At 46.6% G+C, this 23450-nt stretch overlaps 3 protein-coding genes across 3 annotated transcripts in view; all 3 read right to left on the bottom strand.

Moving 5' to 3' along the window:
• Positions 1-9872, bottom strand: part of LOC141073141 (uncharacterized) — a 98332-nt gene extending 88460 nt beyond the window's left edge. The window contains exon 1 of the mRNA XM_073560508.1: positions 9641-9872. The gene's annotated coding sequence lies outside the window, so the exon portion shown is untranslated. The remainder of the gene's footprint in view (positions 1-9640) is intronic.
• Positions 9873-19997: 10125 nt separating this feature from the next.
• LOC141073169 (taste receptor type 2 member 9-like) lies at positions 19998-21054 on the bottom strand. The gene has a single exon (XM_073560556.1). It carries the CDS (start codon positions 20987-20989, stop codon positions 20075-20077), a length of 915 nt encoding a protein of 304 aa, XP_073416657.1. The 5' UTR covers positions 20990-21054; the 3' UTR covers positions 19998-20074.
• A 1051-nt stretch (positions 21055-22105) lies between these two features.
• Positions 22106-22993, bottom strand: LOC141073181 (taste receptor type 2 member 31-like). Its single transcript, XM_073560566.1, has one exon. It carries the CDS (start codon positions 22991-22993, stop codon positions 22106-22108), a length of 888 nt encoding a protein of 295 aa, XP_073416667.1.
• Between the last annotated feature and the right edge of the window lie 457 nt (positions 22994-23450).

Below are 23450 nucleotides of genomic sequence, written 5' to 3'. Positions count from 1 at the left end.
TCCGGTCAGTGTATATATATATATACAGGGGACTCTCCGGTCAGTGTATGTATATATATATATATATATATATATATATACAGGGGGCTCTCCGGTCAGTGTGTATATATATATATATATACAGGGGGCTCTCCGGTCAGTGTGTATATATATATATACAGGGGGCTCTCCGGTGAGTGTATATATATATACATACAGGGGGCTCTCCGGTCAGTGTTTATATATATATACAGGGGGCTCTCCGGTCAGTGTGTATATATATATATATATATACAGGGGGCTCTCCGGTCAGTGTGTATATATATATATATATACAGGGGGCTCTCCGGTCAGTGTGTGTATATATATATATATATATATATATACACTGACCGGAGAGCCCCCTGTATATATATATATATACACACTGACCGGAGAGCCCCCTGTATATATATATATATATACACACTGACCGGAGAGCCCCCTGTATATATATATATATATACACACTGACCGGAGAGCCCCCTGTATATATATATATATATATATATAAACACTGACTGGAGAGCCCCCTGTATGTATATATATATATACACTCACCGGAGAGCCCCCTGTATATATATATATATACACACTGACTGGAGAGCCCCCTGTATATATATATATACACACACTGACCGGAGAGCCCCCTGTATATATATATATACACACTGACCGGAGAGCCACCTGTATATATATATATATACACTGACCGGAGAGCCCCCTGTATGTATATATATATATACACACTGACCGGAGAGCCCCCTGTATATATATATATACACACACACTGACCGGAGAGCCCCCTGTATATATATATATACACACACTGACCGGAGAGCCCCCTGTATATATATATATATACACACACTGACCAGAGAGCCCCCTGTATATATATATATATATACACTGACCAGAGAGCCCCCTGTATATATATATACACACTGACCGGAGAGCCCCCTGTATATATATATAAACACTGACTGGAGAGCCCCCTGTATATATATATATACACACTGACCGGAGAGAGACCTATGATGTTATCAAGAGCTCCTACACCGAGAACCTCTGCAGTGTGAGTGTGAACGGCAGAAGAACGGCTTATTTCCAGCAGAGCCGGGGAGTCAGACAAGGCTGCAGCCTAAGCCCAACGCTCTTCAACATTTACATCAATGAGCTGGCTACCGCTCTGGAATCTTCCACAGCACCAGGTCTCACCCTCCACGACGTGCAGGTGAAATTCCTGCTGTATGCAGATGACTTGCTGCTTCTGTCACCAACCGAGAAAGGCCTCCAAGACAACCTGAAAATCTTAGAGAAATTCAGCTCCACCTGGGCTCTACCGGTCAACCTAAAGAAAACCAACATCATGGTGTTCCAGAAGAGAAAGAGAAAATCAGACCAGCACCCTTCATTTATCCTCAACAACTGCGCCCTTACAGGAACGGACAAATATACCTATCTGGGCCTAGAGATTCACCGATCAGGGAGCTTCAAACAAGCCATAGAGACCCTGAAAGACAAGGCATGCAAAACCTTCTATGCCATCCGAAGGAAACTCTACCATCTGAAGCCACCAGTGAGGGTCTGGTTAAAAATCTTCGATTCTATCATCGCCCCAATCCTCCTGTATGGCAGCGAAGTCTGGGGTCCTCACACCTACCCAGACTGGTCAAGGTGGGATTCCAGCCCAACAGAAATATTCCACCTGGAATTCGGCAAGCACCTTCTCCAAGTCCATCGGAGCACCTCCAACAGTGCTTGCCGGGCCGAGCTGGGCAGATTCCCTCTACACCTAACGGTTCTAAAGAGGGCACTGTCATTCCAGGCTCACCTACGTAGGAGCAATCCAAGCTCCCATCACCATAAAGCCCTGACACATGTAGGGGAAACAGAAAAACCAGGACCCTCGGAACAACTCACCCAAACCCAACCAGACCAGAAAACCAATCACAACAACCTGACAAAAGCCGGAATCAGGAAGATGGTAGACGAAGGCCAGGAGAGGTACGTAAGTGACTGGAAGAACGACATCATCAGCTCACAGAAACTGACCATGTACCGGAGTCTACAGAGAGACTACAGACTGGCCCCATACCTGGAGAAACTCCAGGACCCCAAAGACCGCAAGATCCTGAGCCGGTATAGACTCAGTGCCCACAGTCTGGCCATCGAATCCGGCCGACACAGGCAGAGCTACAAGCCCAGGGAGGAAAGACTGTGCCAACACTGACCAGGAGGCCCTGGAGGATGAGACCCACTTCCTGCTACACTGCTCCAAGTACTCAGCAGTGAGGGACACTCACTTCAGGAGACTCTCACATCTCTTCCCGGATTTCACCACCATGAAGGAGGAAGAGAAAACATATATCCTGCTGGGGGAAGAAGAGAGAGCAGTGGAGATAGCAGCGCAATATGTGAGCGAATGCCATAGACTGCGAGAAAGAGAACTCTGATATGCCATGGACTTCTATGGCCCCCACCCTGGATATGCCCCAATCCCCCATCCACCTTCCCTATGCCATGGACTTCTATAGCCCCAACCTGGATCTGCCCCATGTCCCCTCATCCACCTTCCCTATGCCATGGACTTCTATGGCCTCATCCTGGATCTGCCCCCATGCCCCCATCCACCTTCCCTATGCCATGGACTTCTATAGCCCCAACCTGGTTCTGCCCCATCCACCTTTCCTACAGCCCCTTCCCAACATCCCTACAGTCCCTATTCCCTTCTGTACACCTGCTTTGGCAAAACTAATGTGTATTTAGTCCTGCCAATAAAGCTTCTTTGAATCTATATATATATACAGGGGGCTCTCCGGTCAGTGTGTATATATATATATATATATATATACATGGGGTCTCCGGTCAGTGTATATATATATATATATATATATACAGGAGGCTCTCCGGTCAGTGTGTATATATATATACAGGGGGCTCTCCGGTCAGTGTGTATATATATATATATATATACAGGGGGCTCTCCAGTCAGTGTGTATATATATATATATACAGGGGGCTCTCTGGTCAGTGTGTGTATATATATATATACAGGGGGCTCTCCGGTGAGTGTATATATATATATACAGGGGGCTCTCCGGTCAGTGTATATATATATATATATATACAGGGGGCTCTCCGGTCAGTGTGTATATATATATATATATACAGGGGGCTCTCCGGTCAGTGTGTATATATATATATATACAGGGGGCTCTCCGGTCAGTGTGTGTATATATATATATATATATATATATATATATATATATATATATATATATATATATATATATATATATATATATATATATATATATATATATATACAGGGGGCTCTCCGGTCAGTGTGTATATATATATATACAGGGGGCTCTCCGGTCAGTGTGTGTATATATATATATACAGGGGGCTCTCCAGTCAGTGTGTATATATATATATATACAGTGGGCTCTCCGGTGAGTGTATATATATATATACATACAGGGGGCTCTCCGGTCAGTGTTTATATATATATACAGGGGGCTCTCCGGTCAGTGTGTATATATATATATATATACAGGGGGCTCTCCGGTCAGTGTGTGTATATATATATATATATATATATATATATATATATATATATATACACACTGACCGGAGAGCCCCCTGTATATATATATATATATACACACTGACCGGAGAGCCCCCTGTATATATATATATATACACACTGACCGGAGAGCCCCCTGTATATATATATATATACACACTGACCGGAGAGCCCCCTGTATATATATATAAACACTGACTGGAGAGCCCCCTGTATATATATATATACACACACTGACCGGAGAGCCCCCTGTATATATATATATATACACACTGACCGGAGAGAGACCTATGATGTTATCAAGAGCTCCTACACCGAGAACCTCTGCAGTGTGAGTGTGAACGGCAGAAGAACGGCTTATTTCCAGCAGAGCCGGGGAGTCAGACAACGCTGCAGCCTAAGCCCAACGCTCTTCAACATTTACATCAATGAGCTGGCTACCGCTCTGGAATCTTCCACAGCACCAGGTCTCACCCTCCACGACGTGCAGGTGAAATTCCTGCTGTATGCAGATGACTTGCTGCTTCTGTCACCAACCGAGAAAGGCCTCCAAGACAACCTGAAAATCTTAGAGAAATTCAGCTCCACCTGGGCTCTACCGGTCAACCTAAAGAAAACCAACATCATGGTGTTCCAGAAGAGAAAGAGAAAATCAGACCAGCACCCTTCATTTATCCTCAACAACTGCGCCCTTACAGGAACGGACAAATATACCTATCTGGGCCTAGAGATTCACCGATCAGGGAGCTTCAAACAAGCCATAGAGACCCTGAAAGACAAGGCCTGCAAAACCTTCTATGCCATCCGAAGGAAACTCTACCATCTGAAGCCACCAGTGAGGGTCTGGTTAAAAATCTTCGATTCTATCATCGCCCCAATCCTCCTGTATGGCAGCGAAGTCTGGGGTCCTCACACCTACCCAGACTGGTCAAGGTGGGATTCCAGCCCAACAGAAATATTCCACCTGGAATTCTGCAAGCACCTTCTCCAAGTCCATCGGAGCACCTCCAACAGTGCTTGCCGGGCCGAGCTGGGCAGATTCCCTCTACACCTAACGGTTCTAAAGAGGGCACTGTCATTCCGGGCTCACCTACGTAGGAGCAATCCAAGCTCCCATCACCATAAAGCCCTGACACATGTAGGGGAAACAGAAAAACCAGGACCCTCGGAACAGCTCACCCAAACCCAACCTGACCAGAAAACCAATCACAACAACCTGACAAAAGCCGGAATCAGGAAGATGGTAGACGAAGGCCAGGAGAGGTACGTAAGTGACTGGAAGAACGACATCATCAGCTCACAGAAACTGACCATGTACCGGAGTCTACAGAGAGACTACAGACTGGCCCCATACCTGGAGAAACTCCAGGACCCCAAAGACCGCAAGATCCTGAGCCGGTATAGACTCAGTGCCCACAGTCTGGCCATCGAATCCGGCCGACACAGGCAGAGCTACAAGCCCAGGGAGGAAAGACTGTGCCAACACTGACCAGGAGGCCCTGGAGGATGAGACCCACTTCCTGCTACACTGCTCCAAGTACTCAGCAGTGAGGGACTCTCACTTCAGGAGACTCTCACATCTCTTCCCGGATTTCACCACCATGAAGGAGGAAGAGAAAACATATATCCTGCTGGGGGAAGAAGAGAGCAGTGGAGATAGCAGCGCAATATGTGAACGAATGCCATAGACTGCGAGAAAGAGAACTCTGATATGCCATGGACTTCTATGGCCCCCACCCTGGATATGCCCCAATCCCCCATCCACCTTCCCTATGCCATGGACTTCTATAGCCTCATCCTGGATCTGCCCCAACCCCCCATCCACCTTCCCTATGCCATGGACTTCTATGGCCTCATCCTGGATCTGCCCCCATCCCCCATCCACCTTCCCTATGCCATGGACTTCTATAGCCCCAACCTGGTTCTGCCCCATCCACCTTTCCTACAGCCCCTTCCCAACATCCCTACAGTCCCTATCCCTATTCCCTTCTGTACACCTGCTTTGGCAAAACTAATGTGTATTTAGTCCTGCCAATAAAGCTTCTTTGAATCTATATATATATACAGGGGGCTCTCCGGTCAGTGTGTATATATATATATATACATGGGGTCTCCGGTCAGTGTGTATATATATATACAGGGGGCTCTCCGGTCAGTGTGTATATATATATATATACAGGGGGCTCTCTGGTCAGTGTGTGTATATATATATATACAGGGGGCTCTCCGGTGAGTGTATATATATATATACAGGGGGCTCTCCGGTCAGTGTATATATATATATATATATACAGGGGGCTCTCCGGTCAGTGTGTATATATATATATATATACAGGGGGCTCTCCGGTCAGTGTGTATATATATATATACAGGGGGCTCTCCGGTCAGTGTGTGTATATATATATATACAGGGGGCTCTCCAGTCAGTGTGTATATATATATATACAGGGGGCTCTCCGGTGAGTGTATATATATATACATACAGGGGGCTCTCCGGTCAGTGTTTATATATATATACAGGGGGCTCTCCGGTCAGTGTGTATATATATATATATATACAGGGGGCTCTCCGGTCAGTGTATATATATATATATATATATATATATACAGGGGGCTCTCCGGTCAGTGTGTGTATATATATATATATATATATATATATATATATATATATATATATATATATATACACTGACCGGAGAGCCCCCTGTATATATATATATATATACACACTGACCGGAGAGCCCCCTGTATATATATATATATACACACTGACCGGAGAGCCCCCTGTATATATATATATATACACACTGACCGGAGAGCCCCCTGTATATATATATAAACACTGACTGGAGAGCCCCCTGTATGTATATATATATATACACTCACCGGAGAGCCCCCTGTATATATATATATATATACACACTGACTGGAGAGCCCCCTGTATATATATATACACACTGACCGGAGAGCCCCCTGTATATATATATAAACACTGACTGGAGAGCCCCCTGTATATATATATATACACACTGACCGGAGAGAGACCTATGATGTTATCAAGAGCTCCTACACCGAGAACCTCTGCAGTGTGAGTGTGAACGGCAGAAGAACGGCTTATTTCCAGCAGAGCCGGGGAGTCGGACAAGGCTGCAGCCTAAGCCCAACGCTCTTCAACATTTACATCAATGAGCTGGCTACCGCTCTGGAATCTTCCACAGCACCAGGTCTCACCCTCCACGACGTGCAGGTGAAATTCCTGCTGTATGCAGATGACTTGCTGCTTCTGTCACCAACCGAGAAAGGCCTCCAAGACAACCTGAAAATCTTAGAGAAATTCAGCTCCACCTGGGCTCTACCGGTCAACCTAAAGAAAACCAACATCATGGTGTTCCAGAAGAGAAAGAGAAAATCAGACCAGCACCCTTCATTTATCCTCAACAACTGCGCCCTTACAGGAACGGACAAATATACCTATCTGGGCCTAGAGATTCACCGATCAGGGAGCTTCAAACAAGCCATAGAGACCCTGAAAGACAAGGCCTGCAAAACCTTCTATGCCATCCGAAGGAAACTCCACCATCTAAAGCTACCAGTGAGGGTCTGGTTAAAAATCTTCGATTCTATCATCGCCCCAATCCTCCTGTATGGTAGCGAAGTCTGGGGTCCTCACACCTACCCAGACTGGTCAAGGTGGGATTCAAGCCCAACAGAAATATTCCACCTGGAATTCTGCAAGCACCTTCTCCAAGTCCATCGGAGCACCTCCAACAGTGCTTGCCGGGCCGAGCTGGGCAGATTCCCTCTACACCTAACGGTTCTAAAGAGGGCACTGTCATTCCGGGCTCACCTACGTAGGAGCAATCCAAGCTCCCATCACCATAAAGCCCTGACACATGTAGGGGAAACAGAAAAACCAGGACCCTCGGAACAGCTCACCCAAACCCAACCTGACCAGAAAACCAATCACAACAACCTGACAAAAGCCGGAATCAGGAAGATGGTAGACGAAGGCCAGGAGAGGTACATAAGTGACTGGAAGAACGACATCATCAGCTCACAGAAACTGACCATGTACCAGAGTCTACAGAGAGACTACAGACTGGCCCCATACCTGGAGAAACTCCAGGACCCCAAAGACCACAAGATCCTGAGCCGGTATAGACTCAGTGCCCACAGTCTGGCCATCGAATCCGGCCGACACAGGCAGAGCTACAAGCCCAGGGAGGAAAGACTGTGCCAACACTGTGACCAGGAGGCCCTGGAGGATGAGACCCACTTCCTGCTACACTGCTCCAAGTACTCAGCAGTGAGGGACACTCACTTCAGGAGACTCTCACATCTCTTCCCGGATTTCACCACCATGAAGGAGGAAGAGAAAACATACATCCTGCTGGGGGAAGAAGAGAGCAGTGGAGATAGCAGCGCAATATGTGAGCGAATGCCATAGACTGCGAGAAAGAGAACTCTGATATGCCATGGACTTCTATGGCCCCCACCCTGGATATGCCCCAATCCCCCATCCACCTTCCCTATGCCATGGACTTCTATGGCCCCCACCCTGGATATGCCCCAATCCCCCATCCACCTTCCCTATGCCATGGACTTCTATGGCCCCCACCCTGGATCTGCCCCCATTCTGCCATCCACCTTCCCTATGCCATGGACTTCTATAGCCTCATCCTGGATCTGCCCCCATGCCCCCATCCACCTTCCCTATGCCATGAACTTCTATAGCCCCAACCTGGATCTGCCCCATCCACCTTTCCTACAGCCCCTTCCCAACATCCCTACAGTCCCTATCCCTATTCCCTTCTGTACACCTGCTTTGGCAAAACTAATGTGTATTTAGTCCTGCCAATAAAGCTTCTTTGAATCTATATATATATACAGGGGGCTCTCCGGTCAGTGTGTATATATATATATATATATACAGGGGGCTCTCCGGTCAGTGTGTATATATACAGGGGGCTCTCCGGTCAGTGTGTATATATATATACAGGGGGCTCTCCGGTCAGTGTGTATATATATATATATATATATACATACAGGGGGCTCTCCGGTCAGTGTGTATATATATATACAGGGGGCTCTCCGGTCAGTGTGTGTGTGTATATATATATACATGGGGTCTCCGGTCAGTGTATATATATATATATATACAGGGGGCTCTCCGGTCAGTGTGTGTGTGTATATATATATATATGGGGTCTCCGGTCAGTGTATATATATATATACAGGGGGCTCTCCGGTCAGTGTGTATATATACACACAGGGGGCTCTCCGGTCAGTGTGTGTGTGTGTGTGTATATATATATATATATATATATATATATATATATATAATATACACAGGGGGCTCTCCGGTCAGTGTGTATATATATATATATATACAGGGGCTCTCCGGTCAGTGTGTATATATATATATATACAGGGGGCTCTCCGGTCAGTGTGTATATATATATATATACAGGGGGCTCTCCGGTCAGTGTATATATATATATATACAGGGGGCTCTCCGGTCAGTGTATATATATATATATACAGGGGGCTCTCCGGTTAGTGTATATATATATATATACAGGGGGCTCTCCGGTCAGTGTATATATATATATACAGGAGGCTCTCCGGTCAGTGTATATATATATATACAGGGGGCTCTCCGGTCAGTGTGTATATATATATACAGGGGGCTCTCCGGTCAGTGTGTATATATATATATATATATATATATATACAGGGGGCTCTCCGGTCAGTGTATATATATATATATATACAGGGGGCTCTCCGGTCAGTGTGTATATATATATATATATATATACAGGGGGCTCTCCGGTCAGTGTGTATATATATATATATATATATACAGGGGGCTCTCCGGTCAGTGTGTATATATATATATATACAGGGGGCTCTCCGGTCAATGTATATATATACACACATCATAAGCCATGACCAGCAGTATATAAACGGCAGAGCTTCACTCTGTCAGCAATGTCCAGTACGCAGGCTTCTCAGCCTCACAGTTCTCACCCCGTCAGGGTTCTCTCACGGCTGCTTCTCCATCCTGCAGACGTTCATTCCCTCCAGGGATCTGTCAGGCACTGGCAGCCATTCCTCACAGCGTCCACATGTGCTGTCAGGCAGGAAGCCCCATCTCTGCAGGACCTTCCACATTGGACCAACCGGGTCCCAGCATTCACCACATGTGACCTGCCCTGGCCACATTATATGGTCCATAGCCACGCCCACCGGGTCACATGACTCTGACCTCATCACAGGTCCTTCACACACACACATACACTTTACAAAAGCGTTATTAAGCACACCATCCCTGGGTGGGTTTGGAGGTAACTAGTCCCTGACACATTGAACCAGCACCTCAGCAGTATCCCTGCGGATTAAGGCTAATTTCACACTTGCTTTTTTTTCCAGCGCGTTTTTAGCGCAAAAAAACGTATACAAACGCATACAACTGCTGCGTTTTTTTTCAAGCATTTTTATGAGCATTCATGAAAAAAACGCAGCGTTTTTATGCGTTTTTAGTGCGTTTTTACCGCGTTTGCGTTTTTTTCCAACATTAGGTGGCCCCTCACACTAACCCAAACCATGACTTTACTAACCCTAACCCTGACCCTGACCCTAACCCTGACCCTGACCCTGACCCTAACCCTAAACCCTAGTTAACCCTAACCCTAGCCCTAAACCACCTTAACTAACCCTAACTCTAACCCAAACCCCTAAATTCCATTGTCCAACTAATGGTAAAAAAAAAACGCATGCGCAAAAAAACGCATACATAAGCATGCCAATGCGCACATATGCGCACCCATAGACTTATAATGGGTGTCTTGCTGTAAAAAAAAGCATTGCGTGCGCATGCGTTTTTTTGAGGCAAGTCGGACGCTCAAAAAATGCAACAGGATGCATTTTGTGCGCCCGAGCGCATACCGCAAAAAAACGCATGCGCGGAAAAACGCATACAAACGCATGTGTATGCGCACATAAGAGCGTCCCATGCAAAGTATAGGAAAAAAAATCGCATGCGATTTTTAGCGCTAAAATCCCGCAAAAAAAACCGCAAGTGTGAAACCAGCCTAACACACACATAACCCTCCATGTCAAGGCCACCCACCTTGAGATACATAATGGTCCTTCAGTGTCTTGCCATTCATACACTCTCCTGGGACATCCATACAGCGCCCCCTAGTGGACACAGTGGTCACTACACCACAATATATATATACATATATATACAGTCATATGTAAAAGTTTGGGCACCCCTATTACTGTTAACCTTTTTTCTTTATAACAATTTTGGTTTTTGCAGCAGCTTTTTCAGTTTCATATATCTAATAACTGATGGACTCAGTTATATTTCTGGATTCAAATGAGGTTTATTGTACTAACAGAAAATGTGCAATCTGCATTTAAACAAAATTTGACCGGTGCAAAAGTATGGGCACCCTTATCATTTTCTTGATTTGACCACTCCTAACTACTTTTTACTGACTTCCTGAAGCACTAAATTGGTTTTGTAACCTCATTGAGCTTTGAACTTCATAGCCAGGTGTATCAAATCATGAGGAAAGGTATTTAAGGTGGCCACTTGCAAGTAGTTCTCCTCTTTGATTCTCCTATGAAGAGTGGCATCATGGGCTCCTCAAAACAACTCTCAAATGATCTGAAAACAAAGATTATTCAACATAGCTTTTCAGGGGAAGGATACAAAAAGTTGTCTCAGAGATTTAACCTGTCAGTTTCCACTGTGAGGAGCATAGTAAGGAAATGGAAGAACACAGGTACAGTTCTTGTTAAGCCCAGAAGTGGCAGGCCAAGAAAAATATCAGAAAGACAGAGAAGAAGAATGGTGAGAACAGTCAAGGACAATCCACAGACCACCTCCAAAGACCGGCAGCATCATCTTGCTGCAGATGGTGTCACTGTGCATCGGTCAACAATACAGCGCACTTTGCACAAGGAGAAGCTGTATGGGAGAGTGATGCGACAGAAGCCGTTTCTGCAAGCACGCCACAAACAGAGTCGCCTGAGGTCTGCAAAAGCACATTGGGACAAGCCAGTTACATTGTGGAAGAAGGTCCTGTGGACTGATGAAACAAAGATTGAGTTGTTTGGTCATACAAAAAGGCGTTATGCATGGAGGCTAAAAAACACAGCATTCCAAGAAAAACACTTGCTACCCACAGTAAAATTTGGTGGAGGTTCCATCATGCTTTGGGGCTGTGTGGCCAATGCCGGCACCGGGAATCTTGTTAAAGTTGAGGGTCGCATGGATTCAACTCAGTATCAGCAGATTCTTGACAATAATGTGCAAGAATCAGTGACGAAGTTGAAGTTACGCAGGGGATGGATATTTCAGCAAGGCAATGATCCAAAACACCGCTCCAAATCTACTCAGGCATTCATGCAGAGGAACAATTACAATGTTCTGGAATGGCCATCCCAGTCCCCAGACCTGAATATCATTGAACATCTGTGGGATGATTTGAAGCGGGCTGTCCATGCTCGGCGACCATCAAACTTAACTGAACTGGAATTGTTTTGGAAACAGGAATGGTCACAAATACCTTCATCCAGGATCCAGGAACTCATTAATAGCTACAGGAAGCGACTAGAGGCTGTTATTTTTGCAAAAGGAGGATCTACGAAATATTAATGTCACTTTTATGTTGAGATGCCCATACTTTTGCACCGGTCAAATTTTGTTTAAATGCAGATTGCACATTTTCTGTTAGTACAATAAACCTCATTTGAATCCAGAAATATAACTGAGTCCATCAGTTATTAGATATATGAAACTGAAATAGCTGTTGCAAAAACCAAAATTGTTATAAAGAAAAAAGGTTAACATTAATAGGGGTGCCCAAACTTTAACATATGACTGTATATACACAGGGTGGGTCAGTTATATGGATCCACCTAAATGAAATGGGAATGGTCGGTGATTCCTTCCTGTTTGTGGCACATTAGTTTATGGGAGGGGGAAACTTTCCAAGATGGGTGGTGACCATGGCGGCCATTTTGAAGTCGGCCATTTTGGATCCCACTTTATTTTTTCCAATGGGAAGAGGGTCATGTGACACATCAAACTTATTGAGAATTTCACAAGAAAAACAATGGTGTGCTTGGTTTTAACCCAACTTTATTCTTTCATGAGTTATTTACAAGTTTCTCTTTGTTACAGCCATTGACATGTCACAGAGCTGAACACGTGAGGAGCGGATAGAAATTTGTTGATGTCTGGTGAATGTGAGTCGCCCTTGAGGGTCCAGTCACCACAGAGGTACTGCGCCTCATCCAGAAGTGTGGTACTCCACTCTCAGGTAATGAGGGGGCAGAACCCAGACACTTGCCTCCAGCACCAGACCTCTCCGGCGCAGGGAGAAGCTAGGTAGAGGGTGTGGGTGGAGAAAGCAGCAGGGGGAGAGCTGAAGGGAGTGACAGTGAGAGAGTGAGTCAGTTGGTGCTGGTGACTCGAGCAGTGAGGAGCTCATTCCTGGACCAGCAGCCAGTGGAAAGAGGGAAAGGAAAGAGACAAAACATCAGAAAGATAAGCTTCAATGGAAGATAAAAAGAAGGGTTCCTAGGGGCATGGGTAGTGAGGAATCCACCCGTGGGGCCCATATCCATGCCGACCGCAGTCAGGTGGAGGGACCAGGTCGCAGTTAGGGGACCGGCCCCAGACTAGTGGAGAAACTAAGGACTCAGGATAGTTTCACACTTGTGTTGAGGAGGGCTGCAGATAACAGCTGGGTCGCCCGTCAGGGCCATGGGGTACTCGGAGCCGGGCCTGTTGATTTCAATGGGAGATGTCACAGTGGCGGTGACCCGGTCCGTGGCCCTGGGCATCCATGTGAAAGGGGATGCTGTTAATCGTGGCTGATTAAAGTTTATAAGTGGATGATTCGTGACGCCACCTGTGGTTTCTGGTCAATTTGACCAGCGCTGCATGGTTGCTTCTCTGGGACGGGTGGTGTGATGCAGCAATGATGGTGTGGCCCTCCACAGGTAGGGCCGTAGTCCCAGGGCAGTGTAGATGAAGAGCTAGTGAGGAGAGCGTAATGGTGTAGTGTCAGGCACAGAGATGTAGCAGTGCTGAGTGGGTTGGCGCAGGAATAAGTGGAGGACACCAGGGCATGTAGTTCCAAAGCTTTACTCACAGTCTGTTGTGGTACAGGTGCCCGCCTCGGTGCCGTGTCCTCCAGGTCAGGGGCTCAGCCAACCTCCAGGCAAGATGAAGTACTCCGTTCCAACACTCCGCCAACAAATGTGCTTTTTCTGAACGTCTCCTTTCTAGCGCTTGTAATTAAGTACTTGTGGTTGTGTGTTCCTCATGTCCGATGTTCTTAGAACTCTACTTGTATGGCAGACAGCTGTAGCCTGCTTCGGGGACTCCTTACTACCTAGTCCCGGCTCACTATCGTTGCTGTTGTGCCCCCAAGTCTGGTGTGGGAATAAAGTGGTGACAACTTCTATTCCTCCGGTGTCTGCTGCAGGACCATTAGTATTCATACAACCTCGGGGACCGAACCCCGGCCATGCGCTGTGAACTTGAGGAAGGGATCTGCTCTAACCCTAGTCCTTAGTTCTCTTCTTCTCCTTACGTTCCGTACAAAACTATCTTTCTTATGGAGAATTAGGCTTTCTGAATCTCTCTTTCCTGTGCCAGCAGACCCTGGTCACTGAGGTCTGCTGCAGCACTTCCTTCATCCATCCCACTCCGGGGAGCTTCTCTCACCGACTGACCTAGTCCTAATATCTTCCCACTCTTTTTTGGTGCAGACTAAACTCCACCCACCTCCCAGCACTCTTCGTGTTCCAAGCAGGGAGCCACCAAAGGTGCTTTGCTACACTACTATGTTGTGTGGGATGCAGGTGTTGTAGTGTGGTCAGGTGTCTCCACCTTACCTGGATGATGGGGCACCACATCTCAGGAGGAGGTGCAGTACCTCTGTGGCCACTTCCTCCTTTCTTCCTCCCAGCATCCTGCGTTTCCCTGCGTACCTATCTTTAACATTGGGTATGCAGGGGCATGCGTTGTATGCGGATGTGTCCGCATGCAACGATTTGATGTGTGCGGTGACCGCACGGAAACGCAAAATTTTGCGGAGCGTGGGTGGAGCTTCAGGGAGGAAGAAAGTAGGAAGTAGGCCGCCATCCGCAGTCCTCCTCATTGCACGTGTGAGACCAGCCTCAGCCAGCTAACTGGAGGCACGTGCAGCCACTCCATACACATTCCCATGGCACGGAAAGCCAAGGAGGAAACTGTGTTTTCTTTGCCGGGCGGATGCTTCCAGTATGTCCGGATGCCGTTTGGACTGCAGGCGGCTTCGGCACCCTTCCTGAGAGCTATGGATAGAATAAGCAATACGCCGCCGCATACCTGGACGATACTGTTATCTTCAGCCTGGGAGACTGGGAGAGTCATCTGGAAAAGGTTCAAGCGCTATTTGATGTTCTAAGTAAGGCAGAGTTTTCAATAAACCCGAAGAAGTGTGCCCTGGGGAAAGAAGAAGCCAAGTACCTGGGGTATGTAGTGGGTCGAGGCGAGAGAAAACCCCAAATCCGTAAAGTGGAGGCAATTCAATCATGGCCGACACCACTATCCAAGAGGCAAGTTAGAGCCTCCCTGGGGATCGTGGGATACTACAGGAGGTTCATTCCGAACTTCTCCATTAACCCATTAGCTGCACTTTCAGCCATTTACCAGTAGATGAACCCTATATCTGCAGGTTATTAGCGCTTGGAGACACGACAGGATCCCTGTAACTACTGGATAACGGAATTAACTTTGTACGTTACAACTAGTGATGGACGGCGACCGAGCGTCGGGGTGCTTGCTCTAGTATCGAGCAGTGCAAAGTATCGCGTGGTGCTCAAGTGCTCCGGTCCGCGAAACAGGCTCATTTGATAGGGAGAGAAAGACGCGCACTCTTGCTATAATGGAGGTGCAGACTGGACGTGAATGTAATCCACAAACGACATCATAAAGAAAAACAGTCGCACTCAAAAAATCACATCTTAGTAAAGAAAAAGATTTATTTGAATCACAAAAAAGTGCAATAAACTGAAGAAGACAAAGGTAACGTTTCGACCCTATCTTGGGTCTTTTTCAAACCTTGCTCATATAATAATAAATAATAATAATCTTTATTTATATAGCGCCAACATATTCCGCAGCGCTTTACAGTTGAACAGTTTCAAACACAACAGTCATAAGTAACAACGTTAACAATACAATAATTAAAGCGAAATAAGACGACCCTGCTCGTGGAGCTTACAATCTACAGTGAGGTGGGGGGGATACAAAGCACAGGTTTGTATTTACAATGATGTATTTACAATGACGGTCCAGCCATCTTCAGGGGGTGGGGGTTAGATGGAGATAGTGAATGGGCTACACACATACAAACATGACTTTGATTACTGAATGTGATAGGCCGCTCTGAACAAATGTGTTTTGAGCGAGCGCCTAAAACTATGCAAATTGTGGATGGTCCTAATATTTTGGGGTAGAGCATTCCAGAGGATTGGCGCAGCACGGGAGAAGTCTTGGAGTCGGGAGTGGGAGGTACGGATTAGGGCAGAGGTTAGTCGAAAGTCATTTGCAGAGCGCAGCGGTCGGTTAGGCCGATAGACAGAAATGAGGGAGGAGATGTAAGGGGGTGCCGCACTGTGGAGAGCTTTGTGGGTGAGAACAAGTACTTTGAATTGTACCCTGTAATGAATTGGCAGCCAGTGTAACGACTGGCGAAGAGCGGACGCGTCTGAGAAACGATTAGCCAGATGGACAACCCTGGCTGCTGCATTAAGGATAGACTGGAGAGGGGAGAGTCGAGTGAGAGGGAGGCCAATTAATAGAGCATTACAGTAGTCTAGGCGGGAGTGGATCAGGGCGACAGTGAGAGTTTTTGTTGTTTCCATGGTGAGAAAAGGGCGGATTCTAGAGATGTTCTTTAGGTGTAAGCGGCATGAGCGGGCAAGAGATTGTATATGGGAGGTGAAGGAGAGATCGGAGTCGAACATAACACCCAGACAGCGCACCTGCTGTCGGGGTGTTATTATGGTGCCACCCACAGAGAGGGAAATGTCAGATTTAGGGAGGTTAGTAGATGGTGGGAGCAGAAGAAGTTCAGTTTTGGAGAGGTTGAGTTTCAGATAGAGAGCAGACATGATGTTGGAGACTGCAGACAGACAGTCAGTGGCGTTCTGTAGTACAGCGGAGGTAAGGTCAGGGGATGATGTGTACAGTTGTGTGTCATCAGCATAAAGATGGTACTGAAAGCCAAATCTGCTGATGGTCTGTCCAATTGGGGCTGTATAGAGAGAGAAGAGAAGGGGGCCAAGGACTGAGCCCTGAGGTACCCCAACAGTGAGAGGAAGAGGAGATGAAGTGGAGCCAGAAAACAGAACACTGAAGGAGCGGTCGGAAAGATAGGAGGAGAACCAGGAAAGAGCAGTGTCCTTAATGCCTAGTGACTGGAGCCTAGAGAGTAGGAGAGGATGGTCAACAGTGTCGAAAGCTGCAGAAAGGTCGAGAAGAATGAGCAGAGAATGGTCACCATTACGTTTTGCTGTCAGAAGGTCATTGGTCACTTTGATGAGTGCAGTTTCTGTCGAATGTAGGGGGCGGAAACCGGACTGTGAAGGGTCTAGGAGGGAGTGAGTGGAGAGGTAACGGGTAAGGCGGGAGTATATCAGGCGCTCCAAGAGTTTAGAGATGAAGGGGAGATTGGAGACTGGTCTGTAGTTGTTTGTGCAGGATGGGTCAAGGGTGGGTTTCTTTAGTAATGGAGTAATGATAGAGTGTTTGAAGGAGGAGGGGAAAATGCCAGAGGAGAGGGAGAGATTAAAGATTGTAGTTAGGTGAGTTGTGACGACTGGGGAGAGAGACTGGAGGAGATGTGAGGGAATGGGGTCGGTTGTGCATGTAGTTGGACGAGAAGAGGAGAGGAGCCTGGAGACTTCTTCTTCTGTGATGGGAGCAAATGTGGAGAGTGAGCCAGGGGAAATGCAGGGAGGGATGGGAGTCACTGAACTTGGTGATTGGGAGCGGATTTCCTGACGGATATTGTCTATTTTCTCTATAAAGTGGGAGGCCAGGTCATCAGCGCAAATGTCTGTGATAGGGGCTTGTGCTTTTGGCCTGAGGAGGGAGTGAAAGGTGTCAAAAAGTTTCTTGGGGTTGTTGGCTAGTGAGGAGATCAGGGTGGTGAAGTAGGTCTGTTTGGCGAGGTGAAGGGCAGAGTTATATGTCCTTAACATAAATTTGAAGTGGATGAAGTCTTCTGGTGTGCGTGTTTTCCTCCATAAGCGTTCAGCACACCTAGAGCATCGCTGGAGAAATCGGGTTTGCGATGTGAGCCAGGGCTGTTTCACTCTGTGTTTGGAGGTTCTGAGGGTGAGGGGAGCTACTTGGTCAAGGGTGCTTCTAAGAGTGTCATTGAAGTGATGTACAGCCAGATCAGGACAGGACAAAGAAGAGATTGGGGACAATGATGAGTGTAGGGAGTCTGAAAGTGTATGAGGGTTAATGGCTTGTAGATTTCTGACTGAATGGTAGGTAGGAGGGTGCTGGGGTGAGCGAGGATTTGTGAGTGTAAAGGAGAGAATGTTGTGGTCAGAGAGGGGAAGCGGTGAGTTATCTAGGTAGGAGATTGAGCAGAGCCGGGCGAAAACCAGGTCCAGGGTGTTACCGTCTTTGTGTGTTTCAGAGGTTGAGAGCTGAGAGAAGCCTAGAGAAGTGGTTAGTGATAGAAGCTGGGATGCAGATGTGGAAGTGGGGCTGTTAATGGGGATGTTGAAGTCTCCCAGGATAAGGGTTGGTAGTTCTGAGGACATGAAGTGCGGCAGCCAGGCAGAGAAATGGTCCAGGAAGTGGGTGGGTGAGCCTGGGGGCCGGTATATGACCGCTACTCTGAGGGAGAGGGGACGAAAGAGCCTGATGGTGTGGACTTCAAAAGAAGGGAATGAGAGTGATGGAACTGAGGGGATGACCTGGAAAGTGCATTGTGGGGACAGGAGTATGCCGACTCCACCACCAGGTCTATTTGTCGGTCTCGGGGAATGGGAGAATTGTAAGCCACCATGGGAAATGGCAGCAGGAGAGACAGTGTCAGAATCCTGAATCCAGGTTTCCGTGAGGGCCAACAAATTCAGAGAGTTTTTCAGAAAGTAATTGTGTAGGAAAGGAAGCTTGTTGCATACAGACCGTGGATTCATATGGAAGGTCATGAAGAGAAATTGTGCACAAATGATACAAGAATCCCGTTAGGGCTTGCGATATGCAGCTGTCTACCCCAACGTGTATCGCAAGCCCTTAACGGGATTCTTGTATCATTTGTGCACAATTTCTCTTCATGACCTTCCATATGAGCAAGGTTTGAAAAAGACCCAAGATAGGGTCGAAACGTTACCTTTGTCTTCTTCAGTTTATTGCACTTTCTTGTGATTGAAATCAATCTTTTTCTTTACTAAGATGTGATTTTTTGAGTGCGACTGTTTTTCTTTATGACAAGCTCATTTGAGTCATCTGAGCCGGCGCTGCACTGAAGGGACAAGAGACCGACAGAGAGAGAGTTTTCCCAAAATGTTCCGAGTTTGCCATTCACTTCCAATAGGCTCCCAGCTCAAGTCGAAAGGAGGCCGAGTGTCCAACGTGCATGTACAACATAAAGAAGGATTTTTCCGGCGTCTCCAGGAGATAAAATAATAATTGCTTTATTGAGAATATAAAATCTTCTTACCATCAGGTAAAAACGACATAAAGAGGCGTATGGAGGGGAGCAATTTCCTACGCGTTTCACCCTAAGAGGGCTTAATCCAACGTGCTCCATTCGAGCACCGAGCACTTGAGTATTTCAGTGCTTGATCAACACTGGTTATAACTACATGATGGGACTTGTCATGTCAGACACATGGAGAAGTGTCACGTGGGATGTAAGGAGGGTTCCCGTATAAGCCTCTCTGCCCTAATGGTCATGGATTTTGCATTTTTACTGGAAAAGAGATTCAAGAAGACTGTATTAGTGGCAGATCCACTTCTGAACTTTAGGGTACCCCGATCTACTCCACAAAGGATCTCCTTTTTAGATAGTGTTCATTCGTTTCGGCCGAAGAGCACACAGACAACACTCTTAAGCCGATGGCCAATATGGTTCTGAGGGACACCCCAGAGTCGGCTTTATTCATAACAAGCAGCTCAAACGGTTCAGTCCCTGAGGATGTTCACAAAGTGATAGACTTACAATAGTAAATTCCAGTCAATAAGACAGAATCTATATTTCGGAGAAGGTCATGAAGTCACGGTCTCTTGGAGTACTGTCCACACATCCACCTCCCGTTCTGCGCGTCTTTGGTGTGTGTCTGTGCTCTACTTAGTTTATCAGCCATTACTGATGAGCACAATAACTAACAATCTGGGCTCCTCGGCTAATGGGCCGGCATTTATAGATGCCTTCTACATTGGCTCATCCGTAGACATGAAGATCGAAGCTTAGAGTTCCCTAAGATGATGATTAATGATTGGGCTGTAGGATAGATTAACACAAAAATCAAAGACAACAATTCCCCAAAGTTGTCAATATTGAGTGAAGATACCAGAAGGCAAACCTCTGAGATGTAAAATGCTGCATATAGGACAGTGGGGTGAACCATAATCCGAGCAGCTTGGATGTGAGCAGCCATTCCGGGAATACTGAATCCAGCCTGGCTGTACTTCATAGTCCGAATGTGTCTCAACAGGGAGAATAATGTGAGAATAATGGACAGGATGGTGAGTAGAAAGGGCACGCAGCAGCCCACCACAATGGTCAGAACTTTATAGGATGGACTTAGGAGGATGGAGACATCGTTCAGGGAGATGACACCTGAGACATTCATAACCTCATTGGAAGGGGCCACTTCTATGTGCCAAATGGAGAGAACACTAATGCCAAATGATCCCACAGCTGCCAACATAAGAAACCTGGAAACCACATCCGAGATGTTCAACTTCAACTGGATGAAGAGGCGATGTTTGAAGCTGGCAATCCTCAGGCAATAGAAGATGCAGAGTCCGGCGGTGATCCAGAAACTGAAGTAAAACTGAAATATCTGGAAAACCGACAAGGTGGAATAGGCATTCTTATACTGAACCATTGAAGGGAAGACGATGTAGAGGAAGGTTGCCACATTCATATCACACTGGAGGCAGATATTGTTCACCGCCATGAGGACCAGGATCTTATCACACAGACTCAGTCCCCTTCCTCGTTTCCAGTCCAGGATGTTCTGTATGATGATGAAGATGCTGAAGAGAACTCCAATGATGCATTCAATCACCGCAAAGATGAATCCGAATTTCCAAGAGAAGGTCATCATCTTGTCGCTGAACTTTTCTCTGCTCTCCTCAAGCTCCTGATGGAATTGACATTGAGAGGAGTCAAGCTGGGGCGTTCTCATTGTCGAAGATTAATTGCCCTTCTTCTCATGCAAATATTTCAGGTTTTTTTTTAGATCTTCATGCAAAAGATCTGCCTACATTTATGATCTTGTCATGGAATACAGGAGAGCTACAAGATTACCGACGGAGAGGCCCATATTGGACATTAGAGAATATGGTTAAATACTACGTGGGCTTTCTCCGTTTTAGTGGCCCAGGGTTCGCTCAGTGACGACACTTTCCACACTAAGATCGGTCAGGATATTTCACATTTTCTTTCTTCTGCTTTTCAGATACGTTGTGAAAATGTTGATTTTGTTTTCGCTTTTGTCGCTTCCTCCCCTCACATAGACGCTGAGTGTTTGTCCACTACAGCCAAGTCTTTGTTAACTTGCGCACCATGTTCCTGGTGTGTCCTCAGTAATGACCTGCTGGATGGCAGTGTGGAGCAGCTGCACATACGAAAGGAGGCTCCTGCAGACCTCGTGCTCCTGCAGACCTCGTGCCTCACAACCTGCAGCTTCCGCCTGCTCGGTACAGTATTCGCCAGGTGATTTTTCATTACCATAGAGTGAGGACATCTCTTAGTGACAGTATAGAGGTGAGATGGCTCATACCATGAAATGTTGTCTGAAGATAAAGCAGGGGAAGCACAGAATTACTGTATAAAGGAATCCTCCGAATCCAGCCAGAGTGCAGAGTAGGGTATGTGCGCACGTTGCGGATTCTGCCGTGGATTTTTCCGCACAAAATCCGCAGCTCTTTGCAGAAAACGCAGGTGCGTTTTTGATGCGTTTATGCTGCGGATTTTTCATTTTACATTGAATATAATGGCACTGTACAACGCAGGAGCATCTGCAGTGGATCCGCAGCAGAATCCTCAACGTGTGCACATACCAGTATGCTGCTCCTGGTCTCAGCGGCTTCACACCAGACTCTGAGTCTAAGCTCCTGAGCACAAGACAATCTAAGCTGTAAAGCATAACACTACTGAGCGACACGAGAGGGAATTCTGGCCTCACTCACATCTAGAATTGCTGTACATTGTTCTTCTGTTAGCAGAGGACCTGTAGCTTTCTCAGTAACCTCTTCTTTAATGTGGGATTCCCTATGATTAAGGTTAGCGCTTCCACAGACGGATATGTTCCAATGGTCAGTGTGTAGAACACTACAAACGCTTCCTTATGACTGAATGAGGTCAGGTTGAAGGCGGATGCAATGTTACCAGTAATGGCCATCTGCAGAATTGTGTTCAGGACGACTTGTAGGACCATGGACCTGATCGCTCGGACATGGCCACTGACGCGTGGAGAAGAACTAAAGTTGGACTCTTTGATCCTCCACATGTGTCTTATGAGATACATCACACTGAGGCTGATACAGACAAGGGTACTAATGAAGGGGAGAACACAACCGAGAAGGATGTTCACTATCAGACAATGGTAGTTTACCACTGGAATTGAGTAATTAGTCGCGCTGTCAATAACCAAGGTGACCGTACCATAAACTGGAATACTGACAATAAATACCCAAATTAATGAGCCGGTGAGGATTACCTTCAAGGAAGTGTCAAGCTGGACCTTCACCCAAGTCAACCAATGATTGGAGAAGTTGAAGAGTTTCAGGCAGTATTGGATGGAGAGCCAAGCTGTGTTCCAGAAGAAGAAGTAGCTGGTACAGAAGTAGAAGACAGATAAGTACAAGTAGATCATCCCGATGTGAGAAAGTCTAGAAAAAACATAGTACGTTAGATCAATGAAAGCAGAGAACCACTGGAGAAGCAGGTCAGTGACAGCTGTAGACAGGACGATCTGCTCCCAGGTAGTCAGGCGTTGTTTCTTTTTTGAGTGGGTGATGTAGATGGAGACAATGAAGGAATTCAGAGCAGTTCCTGGAACAAACATAATGATGGTAACAAGCATGTGAAATATCTCCAGACCCATCAGGATTCTGTCCTTGCACTATCTGCCCTGTCCAGAGGTGAGAGGGGCTGTGGATATGGTCTTCTCTAACCAGAGATGAGAGGAGCTGTGGATATGGTCTGCCCCAGATAGAGGGGCTGTGGACACGGTCTGCCCCAGATAGAGGTGAAACTGTTGATACAGTCTGCCTTAGTCAGAGGTGAGAGGATCTGTGGATATGGACTGCCCCAGCCAGAGGTGAGAAGAGCTGTGGGCAAGGTCTGCCCCAGACAGAGGTGAAAGGAGCTGTGGATATGGTCTTATCTAACCAGAGATGAGAGGCGCTGTGGACACGGTCTGACCCAGATAGAGGTGAGAGAAACTGTTGATACAGTCTGCCTTAGTCAGAGGTGAGAGGATCTGTGGATATGGACTGCCCCAGCCAGAGGAGAAAGGAGCTGTGGACACGGTCTTCTCCAGCCAAAGGTGAGAGGAACTG

The sequence above is a fragment of the Dendrobates tinctorius genome, unplaced genomic scaffold, assembly GCF_039654945.1.
Source record: "Dendrobates tinctorius isolate UK_male_01 unplaced genomic scaffold, ASM3965494v1 ptg000297l, whole genome shotgun sequence".
NCBI lineage: Eukaryota > Metazoa > Chordata > Amphibia > Anura > Dendrobatidae > Dendrobates > Dendrobates tinctorius.
Note: the sequence above shows the minus strand (reverse complement) of the source record. Positions and strands in the feature narration are given on the sequence as shown.

Excerpts from the sequence above, each read along its gene's own strand:
- LOC141073181 (XM_073560566.1), bottom strand. The coding sequence starts at position 22,993 with ATGGGTCTGGAGATATTTCACATGCTTGTTACCATCATTATGTTTGTT.
- LOC141073169 (XM_073560556.1), bottom strand. The coding sequence starts at position 20,989 with ATGATGACCTTCTCTTGGAAATTCGGATTCATCTTTGCGGTGATTGAA.